The sequence below is a fragment of the Rutidosis leptorrhynchoides genome, chromosome 8 (assembly GCF_046630445.1).
Source record: "Rutidosis leptorrhynchoides isolate AG116_Rl617_1_P2 chromosome 8, CSIRO_AGI_Rlap_v1, whole genome shotgun sequence".
NCBI classification, from domain to species: Eukaryota; Viridiplantae; Streptophyta; class Magnoliopsida; order Asterales; family Asteraceae; genus Rutidosis; species Rutidosis leptorrhynchoides.
The window spans coordinates 2,171,469-2,182,179 of NC_092340.1; the positions used below are offsets into that span (position 1 = coordinate 2,171,469).

Sequence of the window (10,711 nt, forward strand, 5' to 3'; positions counted from 1 at the left end):
CTTCCCATGAGGTTCGAACCCAAGACGTTACGCAACCTCAATATACCACTGAGCTAGGCGATAGTATATTTTTTGTCCACAACAGGACTCGAACTCAACCTCAAGGTTAATGAGCCGCCTTGATACCGGTGTGCCAAAAGCCCCTTGGTTATTATATAGGATGATTTTACCATCATCATCAGAACTTTCAGAATGCATGTCCATACTTTTCAAACGCATATAATGACAGTTTCAGTATCAGTTCTAAGTATTCCTTGCGAGTAATCGAATATTTACAGTAATACATATTTTTAACTTATAGCACAATCCCAATTGCCAAACAAAAAGAATAATGGTACTAGATATAAACAAACAGTTGTATACTAGTATTACTCTACTATGGAAGCAGACTAAGAGAGATGGTTGGATAATACAAGAGGTTTGACTTGTGCCTTGACCTTGGTAGAGCTGCTGCTGCTTTTTAATATGATATCCAAAGTGGTGATAGCTTCCAATATATGCTTTCCTTTGTTCAACATTATGCAACTTGCCCTGTAATGTATAACAAACAAACAACATACATAATATATACAGTATCTATCTTAGTTCCATACAAAAAATATTTTTCATCATTTCAGGTGGAAACGGATGAGGCGAGATGATATAATTTAACAAGTAATTAGAATTAGAATCAAAAATACTAACCTTGTTCCACATGCTACATCCGTTATCTCAGCTCTGGAAGGAACACCAGTCTTTACTAGCGACTCCAGTACTTGTGTTGCCCAAATAACAGGCACATGTGCTGCACTGCATATACACAGTATCTGTTCTTGAATATCCCCCATCATCTCCCATCCACACTCAACTGCAAGATCTCCTCTAGCAATCATAACTCCCAAAGGATTTGGTAGCTTCATCGCCTCTAAAATCATGACTGGCAAGTTTTTAACCGCATCTTTAGTTTCAATCTTTAAAACGATCCCCAACTTCTCAAGTTTCCTCTTCTTAACTTCTCGTCGAAGCAAAACAATATCATCAACATTTCGAACAAATGAAATCCCAACAATGTCCGCATTGGTACCAACAAAGTCAAGATCAATTATATCTTTTGAAGTCAACCCTTCATACTGAATTTTGCTCTCTGGGATGTTAATTGATTTCTCTGAACCAAGTTTAGTACCACGTGGACCAGCACGAGTAATAGAAACAACTATTTCTGACATACTAGTCCCTTTGATAACTCCCCATATCTTCCCATCATCAAAAGCAATAGGCTCTCCAGGTTTGACCGAGTCAAACAGATAACCAGAGGAACAAGTCACTCTAGGAGTGTCAAACATGTCGTGTTGTTGGTTTGAGCTATCTCGTGTTATCACAAGCAAATCTCCTTCTCTCAATCTAACAAAGGACTCTACTGGAGGGACATCAACCACAAATCCAACTGACCGCCTTTTCTTGTTCCCTTTGGCATACAACAATTTTGTTCCGTTTTGAACATAACAAGTCTTGGTACAATCAGCCATGAATCCCACACCATTAAAAACATGAAATTTTTTCGAAATCTTAAACAACCTTTGTTTTCCTCTAGCATCACTGAATCTAACAGTATCACCAACTTCAAGCTTTGTGAGAAAATCTTGACCGTCAACATATATAACCACATCGGGAGATACGTGAGCAGGTGGTGGACCCGCTCCTTTTTGAGCCACCCAAACCTGAGCAGGGTTAATCACATTTCCACATGCATTCTTCTTTGGAGATATTTTCATGACAGGTGGACCAGCAGTCATCCTACCGGTTCGTAGCTTCGGTCCAGCCAAATCCATGAGTATACGGCACGGTTTCTCCAACACCTGAGAGTTCATCTTCACTCTTCTGATAATCTCACTCCAAACGCTTGGATCCCCGTGAGCACAGTTGATTCGAATGATTGTGGTGCCTTTTTTCAGTATATCACCAATAAATGTTTCATTGGCTATGGCTTCTTCACCAACTGTGACCATGATATGAGTTTTTTTATCTTGAAGTGGGCCAATTAGATAATCCCTATTAAAATTTGCCTTATTTGTCATCATACTTCTGTCGGTATATTTGTTGAAACTTTTTTCACTGGCTATTTCATCACTATCATCTGAAGAGGTGGAAGTTACGTCTTCCAACATCTGAATACCTGCAGAAAGGCTTGCAATGACGTACGGATTGATCGTCTCCAAGTTCAAAAGGCCCACTGAAGAGAGGTCATCTTTTATCTGGTTAACATCAAGACTTGTAAGAGCCAAATAGTGTATCAGGTTCACAGCACTCACGACATGCCGTCTACAGAAACATCAATTCATAGAACACGCTTAAATCATTTAATTATACATAATGGTTTAAACAGCACAAAGTTGAAAATCAAGGTGCAGGATAAACAAACGTACGTGTGACACAGTTTTAGCAGGGAAGCATTCCACTGTTCCATTGCTAAAGCATGCATACGAACAGCTTTTAGTTTATCTAGAAGGTTTCCATGGTTACTCAAAATATGAGCATGCTGCGAGCGATCTTCACTTAGATATAGTGAAGAAGCAACGATTTCCTTGTCTGAATCACTAGTGTTGCTACTGTTGTCTGAAATCGCAAGTGATTGATCATCAGAGAAAGCAGTAGCACCTACAATGACTTCATGTTCCTCATTTCCATTTCGTATAGCAGATGCGATAAAGGTCAGTGGAAGTGCTCCTTTACGGCCCCTTAGATTCGGGACTATTTTCCTCCGAGAAACTAATCTTTTGGCATCAATTCCACGTGACAAATACAGGAGTTTGTCATGTAAGTTTGGGGATACAAACGACGATGCTTCAGTTGTGTAAGTTGCCTTTAAGAAAATTGTCCCAGGGAAATATATAAGCAAAAAAGACAATGACAGTAAGTGATAATAGAAGAATGTTTCAAGTCAAATTTTAAGCATTTGGTTGGTACTCACATAATTTGAGGCATTGTTGGTGGCGATGTTAAGTGAAGCTACAGCACACATCATCTGCATCGTGCATTAATTAACATAAAAATGAGAAAACAAGTTATCTAACTTTCTATAATTTTGTGCAGGTAACCTTTTTTTTAATAAAAATACAAACTGATACTGTATATTAGTATTATGTAGATGCCGATATGTGTAGTGATTAACAGCTACTACGTTTTGGTTTCAAATTTGGGATGAAATAAACAAAATTACGATTTGGTAGAACATTGGTTGAATAACGGAACCGAATAATAAGCCGTGAGTCAGGATCATTCGGAAATATAAACATAATATAATAATAATAATGATGATAGGAATAACATAGAATGAATTATTACCTTTTTAAATCTGGTAGATGGCAACAAATATATAAGAAGTAATTGGGCGATAAGGAGAAGGAGGAGAATCTAATCTGTTGAACCAAAAGGAGGAAGAGGAGTTAACAACCAACCATTCAATCGTCTCTTTTTATTATTAATAAAATATAAATAAATAAAAAAGCTCTAAATTGTGAGGGGTTTTCTTCAACTCCAGAATATAACCCTAGACGATGCCACATCAATTAATAGCATCTAAAACCCTTCATGGTCAAATACCAGATAAACAGAGTTTTTTTTTTTTTTTTTTTTTTTTTTTTTTTTTTTTTTCAAGACTTTTTGTCTGTCTGTACGGACCACGTCGTTTAAATATCTTTATGCCGAATAGTGAATGCTTGTTTTTGTGTCTGAAAAATAATAATTTAATTCAGCATTTAAAAGCATTAATCTAAATTTACGAGCTTGCAGACATAATAAGATATTAATTTATTATATGTATTCAGAAAAATAAAATGTCTGCAGATGCGCAGACATAATATGTACTAGTAATAAAATCTGCATATAAAAAAACAAACACCTTTTTTTAACATGGATATCCAATTTTTTTGAACTCACTAATCAACGAGCAGCTCGGAACCATGAGCAAGCGAACCTCCAGAATTTTACCATGTCACCGCCAACTTATAATTATAAACACAAGTTATATTTGATTTATTATGTTTAATACTTGGTTTTGAAATTTAATTCGACAATCTAACCGATTGTCATATCAGACACACATAAGTTAACTGATGACTAATTACCTCTTCTTAGTCATGTTTTTTTTTTAAATGATTGAAACTCACTATAATATTAAATTATAATAAACAAGTTACAATATATATATATTTAATTAAATATATCGGTCCTGAATGTGCTGCATAAAGACAAAATGAGAGCTAGCTTGTTGACAATGACCCCTCGATGGGTAAAAGAAGTAAGTGAGGAGGGCGCATGTTTTAATGTGCATGTCTTTTTCAGAAATTTGATTGTGGTGTATATTGTTGTTTTCATTGATATTGTAATTGTAATGTTGTTAGATTTGTATAAAAACTCTAAATACATTGATATATAACACATCAACATTGATATATAACCAAAATTTCCACGTGAGTACGAGTTATCTCATTTTAACACTTTTAAAAACCTAATATATGAAAAGTACAATCATTATGAAACGTATGAAAAAAATCATATTACATTAAATAATATGTTACATTTTCAACTATTTACCTTTATTATCACGCGGAGTCGATAAATGTAATTGTCTTTTCTCAATATGATTATTAAGACCATTTCTAACCGTGAATGTGACGTCACAGATAGTTTTGACACTTTTTTGTCAAAAAATGCAATTTGACTCTGATTAAGCAGTATCAGTTTCTGACATTTTATAACCTCAAATGTCAGTTTTCAGTGTCAGTTTTCTGTAGGGTTCATCTGTTTTTTATTTTTACAATTTATTTATATAATTTAACACATTATTTGATATAACTAATAATAAGATATTCATTAATAATAAAAACAAAATACAAAGTATTAAATAAAAGAAGTAATACAAAAAAAAAAAATTACAATTTAAAAATAATAAAATTAAAGATTAAATAAATAAAGACTAATTCGTAGGTCGAAATGACGTTGGAAGATTCCAAATATTGAGTTGATCGTGCACCGCCCTATCCCTTATTTCTCTTGTGACAATGTCTTGATCACGTCCCCTATTCCTTACTCGTTGGGCACGATCTGCCCTTTCCTCGGTTATAAATCTTTTTTCTCATTTACATAGCGCAAAATCATTGTCTTCTAAAGAGACAACATTCCATTACTTTTCGCATCTTGTTTACATTCAAAGTCCGTGAAGGTTGACTTAAAATATGAAATCGCCCTTGAAGAACACCAAATGCCCTCTCTATGTCCTTTCGTGCACTTGCTTGAAATCTAGTGAACTAAATACTTGGTTCATCTGTGGGGCACGACATTCCTTGGATCAGTGTCGCCCAATCGGGATATATACCATCGGCAAGGTAATAACCTTTGGTGTATTGATGGCCATTTACCTCAAATGCTGCAGATGGAGCAGTTCCGTTCTTTAGTGCATCAAAAACGGGTGACTGATTCAAAACATTGATATCATTGTTGAAACTTGTCATTCCGAAAAAAGCATGCCAAATCCACAAGTCATATGAAGCCACCGCTTCAAGCATAATCGTCGGTTTCTTGTGATCACCCCTAATGTATTGTCCTTTCAAAGCAACAGGACAATTCTTCCACTCTCAATGCATGCAATCGATACTACCGAGCATACCCTTGAATCTATGCTTCCCCTCGTGTGCACTATATAATCGTGCAACATCAGTTGTTGTGGGAGATCTCATGTATCGACTTTTATATGAATCAATAATACCTTTACAAAAGTTGTCTAAATATATTCCTGATGTTTGCTCACTCATATGCAAATATTCATCGAGAGCATCAGGGCTCAATCCATCAGCCAACTTACGTATAGCCGAAGTATACTTTTGAAAAGTAGTAAACGACTGCCTACCAAATGCATTAATACTTACTCTAAAAAAATTAAAATGCTCAAGAATATAATTACCATATACATAATTACACTGCGAGTGAAATAATAGGTCTTAAAACGATATATACCATGCTAAGTCATGCATACACAAAACTAATAATAAGATATAAATTGAAAACGTTCAAAGAGAACATTAAAAATGAGTAAAATGTCTTTTTTTGACATCCTGACGACCTCGATATCAAGACACTATCCAGGAGTCTTGATGTTAGGGTCGTTTTAGGGTGATCTCGAGAATTTCAGCACAATCTGAAATCGAAGGTTATGCGCCGCCAAATGGTACTCCATTTGACGGCGTATATTAATGATTTAAAAAAGCGTGTTTAATGAAGTGACATTAGATTCAAATCTATATGCGTTATACATAATTACATTACGAGTGAAATAATAGGCCTTAAAACAATATGTACCATGCTAAGTCATGCATACACAAAAGAAATAATATGAATTAAATTCAAAACGGTCAAAATCGAAAAAAAGCAAAATTGAAGGCTTTCGAGGTTTCGTTTCGAAAAATATTTGGGACAAACCGCCTAAGGCAGTTTGCTAACGGATAGATCCAGAAAAATATACGATTTGAAAAAAACGGTGACTAAATCGGAACTACGAGTCAAAAGATACGATAGATCGAACATTTTGGTCAAAGACACAAAACACCAAGCACCACGAACCGTCGGTGGTGTTTGGTGCGTGGTGCGATTTTGCGAAAAAATATGTCTTTTTCGGAATCTAGACGACCTTGAATGGAAAGCACGTTCAGAGAGTCTGGCTCGTTCGGCCGTTTTAGGGTGATCTTGAAATTTCAGCACAATCTGAAACCGAAGGTTATGCACCACCAAATGGTACTCCATCTGACGGCGCATACTAATGATTTAAAAAAACGTGTTTAATGAAGTGTCATTAGATTCAAATTTATACCCGTTATACATAATTACATTGCGAGTGAAATAATAGGCCTTAAAACGATATATACCATGCTAAGTCATGCATACACAAAACTAATAATTAAAAATAAACTGAAAACGTTCAAAGAGAACATTAAAGATGAGTAAAATGTCTTTTTTTGGCATCTTGACGACCTCGATGTCAAGACACTATCCAGGAGTCTTGATGTTAGGGTCATTTTAGGGTGATCTCGAGAGTTTCAGCACAATCTGAAACCGAAGGTTATGCGCCGCCAAATGTTACTCCATTTGGCGGCGCATATTAATGATTTAAAAAAGCGTGTTTAATGAAGTGACATCAGATTCAAATCTATATGCGGTATACATAATTTCATTACGAGTGAAATAATAGGCCTTAAAAAATTATGTACCATGCTAAGTCATGCATACACAAAAGGAATAATATGAACGAAATTCAAAACGGTGAAAATCGAAAAAAGGCAAAATTGAAGGCTTTTCGAGGTCTCGTTTCGAAAAATATTAGGGACGAACCACCTATGACAGTTTACCAATGGATAGACCCAGAAAAAAATACACGATTTGAAAGAAAATGGTGACTAAATTGGAGCTATGAGTCAAAAGATACGATAGATCGAACATTTTGGCCAAAGACACAAAACACCAAGCACCACGAACCGTCGGTGGTGTTTGGTGCATGATGTGATTTTGCGAGGAAAGATGTCTTTTTCGGAATCTAGATGAGCTCGAATGGCAAACACGTTCAGAGAGTCTTGCTCGTTCGGCCATTTTAGGGTGATCTTGAGAATTTCAGCAAAATCTAAAACCGAAGGTTATGCGCCGCCAAATGGTACTCCATCTGGCGGCGCATACTAATGATTTAAAAAAACTTGTTTAATGAAGTGACATTAGATTCAAATTTATACCCGTTATACATAATTACATTACGAGTGAAATAATAAGCCTTAAAACGATATATACCATGCTAAGTCATGCATACACAAAACTAATAATAAGATATAAATCGAAAACGTTCAAAGAGCACATTAAAAATGAGTAAAATGTCTTTTTTCGGCATCCTGACGACCTCGAATGTCAAGATACTATCCAGGAGTCTGATGTTGGGGTCATTTTAGGGTGATCTCGAGAATTTCAGCGCAATCTAAAACCGACGGTTATGCGTTGCCAAATGGTACTGCATCTGCCGACGCATATTAATGATTTAAAAAAGCGTGTTTAATTAACTGACATTAGATTCAAATTTATATGCGTTATACAAAATTACATTGCGAGTGAAATAATAGGCCTTAAAACAATATGTACCATGCTAAGTCTTGCATACACAAAAGGAATAATATGAATGAAATTCAAAACGGTCAAAATCGAAAAAAGGCAAAATTGAAGGCTTTCGAGGTCTCGTTTTGAAAAATATTTGGGACGTTTGCCAAAGTATAGATCCCGAAAAAATACACGATTTGAAAAAAAATACGGTGACTAAATCGGAGCTACGAGTCAAAAGATACAATAGATTGAAAATTTTGGCCAAAGACACAAAACACCAAGCACCACGAACCGTCGTTGGTGTTTGGTGCGTGGTGCGATTTTGCGAGGAAAGATGTCTTTTTCGAAATCTAGATGACCTCAAATGGCAATTACGTTCAGAGAGTCATGCTCGTTCGGCCGTTTTAGGGTGATCTTTAGAATTTCAGCACAATCTGAAACCGAAGGTTATGTGCCGCCAAATGGTACTCCATCTGGCGGCGCATACTAATGATTTAAAAAAAACGTGTTTAATGAAGTGACATTAGATTAAAATTTATACCTGGTATACATAATTACATTGCGAGTGAAATAATAGGCCTTAAAACGTTATATACCATGCTAAGCATGCATATGCAAAACTAATAATAAGATATATATTGAAAACGTTCAAAGAGAACATTAAAAATGAGTAAAATGTCTTTTTTCGGCATCCTGACGACCTCGATGTCAAGACACTATCCTAGAATCTTGATGGTAGGGTCGTTTTAGGGTGATCTCGAGAATTTCAGCACAATTTGAAACCGAAGGTTATGCGTCACCAAATGGTACTCCATCTGGCGGCGCATACTAATGATTTAAAAAAACGTGTTTAATGAAGTGACATTAGATTCAAATTTATACTCGTTATACATAATTACATTGCGAGTGAAATAATAGGCCTGAAAACGATATATACTGTGATGCCAGCCATTTTTTTTTTGAAATCACAGCGGAAGACATATTATATTAAAACATAACCTTAGTTAAAGTATAACAAAAATCCACACTATATAATACTTATTTACAAACGACGCCACTTAAAACTTCTGGTGTATTAGTACAAAAAGACACATAAGAGTTTGCAGAGTCAAACACATCTTCATCAGCAACTCCCATCTAACTAGCAGTACCTAAACCTGCGGGAGAGGAATGTGGGGGATTAGCTCACCGCTAAGTGAATGGAATCTATCTAAAAGACTAAGCATAAGTACCATCATGCATAACTTATGATAATCTGCTAACATCCGACTAGCATAAAATAGCCACAACATCAACAACGACAATATGAGGATCGGCTGCTTGTACGAGCACACGACTCCTAGCTGATCGAGCTAGAGTCTACCGATAATCCTTCCTATCGAGTCAACTGTAAACCCATCAAGACGCAACCCATGCGTCCTTGCACGTTATACTGAACGAAACATAGGACTTGGATCCAACCTGACCTAGCCTCGGTTGACCTCATACGAACCCTTACCTGACCTAGCCTCGGCGGGTTCCCAACCTGACCTAGCCTCGGTTGGTGTCAAACACAGTGTGCACATAAAAATCACATAACATCATGCATACAACAAACTAGCATGGCAATTCTAATAACAATATCATGGTAATCATTACACTACAAAATTACAGAGTAAACACAAGTAGCATAGTTTGCTACTTAAACTCTATCCGTAGATAGACCCACTCACCGATTACCAGCAACTGAAGGTTCTCAGAGGTCTAATCTTTCTGAGCCTTCACCTTTTTGTTTATCACCTGTGAATCATCACATAATATCCCAAGTTAGTATTATATCCAAGTATTAATAAACAACTTTACATTCAACGGAAAATATTCACATAACAGACAAGGTTTACGAGCAACATGGGGTTCTCGAGCACCTAAGGTTTTTGAGCAAAATTTCTCGAGCAATTCGAGTTTTCGAGCAAATTCGAGTTTTCGAGCAATTCGAGTTTTCGAGCAAATTCGAGTTTTCGAGCAATTCGAGTTTTCGAGCAGTAACATGTTTTCGAGCAGAAGGTTCTCGAGCACTCTTTTCGAGCGAGTTTTGAGCACTGTTTTCGAGCGAGTTTTCGAGCACCTTCTTCTTCACCATCAGCTTCACTGATTTGATGATTTTAAGCCAAAAAGGCTTGATTTCGAGGTTTATGGTCCAAATTCAAGCATAAGGAAACATACTAATCATGCATAAACACTTTTCCTAACTATAAACATCAAAATTTAGCATCTACAATTGATAATGCTAAAAAGGAACATATATTTCATAGCAATATCCTTCCAATATGTAAAGCTTTTAGTTGCAATTGTTCTATTTTTATGTAATATTCGTTTAAATAAATAAGTGCGAAGACAAAAGAAGAAAATGACGATTTGAAGACACAAATGACCAAAAAGCTAAAAAGTACAAAGTACAATCCAAGTGGTTCAATTTATTGATAAGAAACGCCTAAAAATGACAAGAGTACAAGCCGCAAAACGCAAAGTACAAGATATCTAAGCGTACGAAAAGGCGTTCAAAAATCCGAAACCGAGACATGAACCAACTATAAACGTGCGACTCAATGGAGCTAAAATTACAAGT

General features: G+C 35.9%; 2 protein-coding genes across 2 annotated transcripts; both read right to left on the reverse strand.

The window, feature by feature from the left end:
- Window positions 1-223: 223 nt before the first annotated feature.
- Window positions 224-3,560, reverse strand: LOC139861323 (plastidial pyruvate kinase 4, chloroplastic). The gene is made up of 5 exons (XM_071849698.1): window positions 3,322-3,560; window positions 2,948-3,001; window positions 2,403-2,839; window positions 685-2,298; window positions 224-531 (listed from the first exon to the last, which is right to left on the reverse strand). Exons 2-5 carry the CDS (start codon window positions 2,999-3,001, stop codon window positions 390-392), a joined length of 2,247 nt encoding a protein of 748 aa, XP_071705799.1. The 5' UTR covers window positions 3,322-3,560; the 3' UTR covers window positions 224-389.
- Window positions 3,561-5,285: 1,725 nt separating this feature from the next.
- On the reverse strand, window positions 5,286-10,225 carry LOC139862050 (uncharacterized). Its single transcript, XM_071850601.1, has 3 exons — window positions 10,011-10,225; window positions 5,645-5,904; window positions 5,286-5,581 (listed from the first exon to the last, which is right to left on the reverse strand). Exons 1-3 carry the CDS (start codon window positions 10,223-10,225, stop codon window positions 5,286-5,288), a joined length of 771 nt encoding a protein of 256 aa, XP_071706702.1.
- Window positions 10,226-10,711: the final 486 nt, after the last annotated feature.

What these genes read in the sequence shown, in the direction of transcription:
- LOC139861323 (XM_071849698.1), bottom strand. Translation starts at nt 3,001, where the DNA reads ATGATGTGTGCTGTAGCTTCACTTAACATCGCCACCAACAATGCCTCA. An exon ending in CCAACAATGCCTCAAATTAT is followed by an intron (nt 2,840 to 2,947) that starts GTGAGTACCAAC and finishes ATTTTCTTAAAG; the next exon opens with GCAACTTACACAACTGAAGC. An exon ending in GATGTAGCATGTGGAACAAG is followed by an intron (nt 532 to 684) that starts GTTAGTATTTTT and finishes TATACATTACAG; the next exon opens with GGCAAGTTGCATAATGTTGA.
- LOC139862050 (XM_071850601.1), bottom strand. Translation starts at nt 10,225, where the DNA reads ATGGTGAAGAAGAAGGTGCTCGAAAACTCGCTCGAAAACAGTGCTCAA. An exon ending in ATTTTGCTCAAAAACCTTAG is followed by an intron (nt 5,905 to 10,010) that starts GTGCTCGAGAAC and finishes TAATTTTTTTAG; the next exon opens with AGTAAGTATTAATGCATTTG. An exon ending in GGGGAAGCATAGATTCAAGG is followed by an intron (nt 5,582 to 5,644) that starts GTATGCTCGGTA and finishes TTGCTTTGAAAG; the next exon opens with GACAATACATTAGGGGTGAT.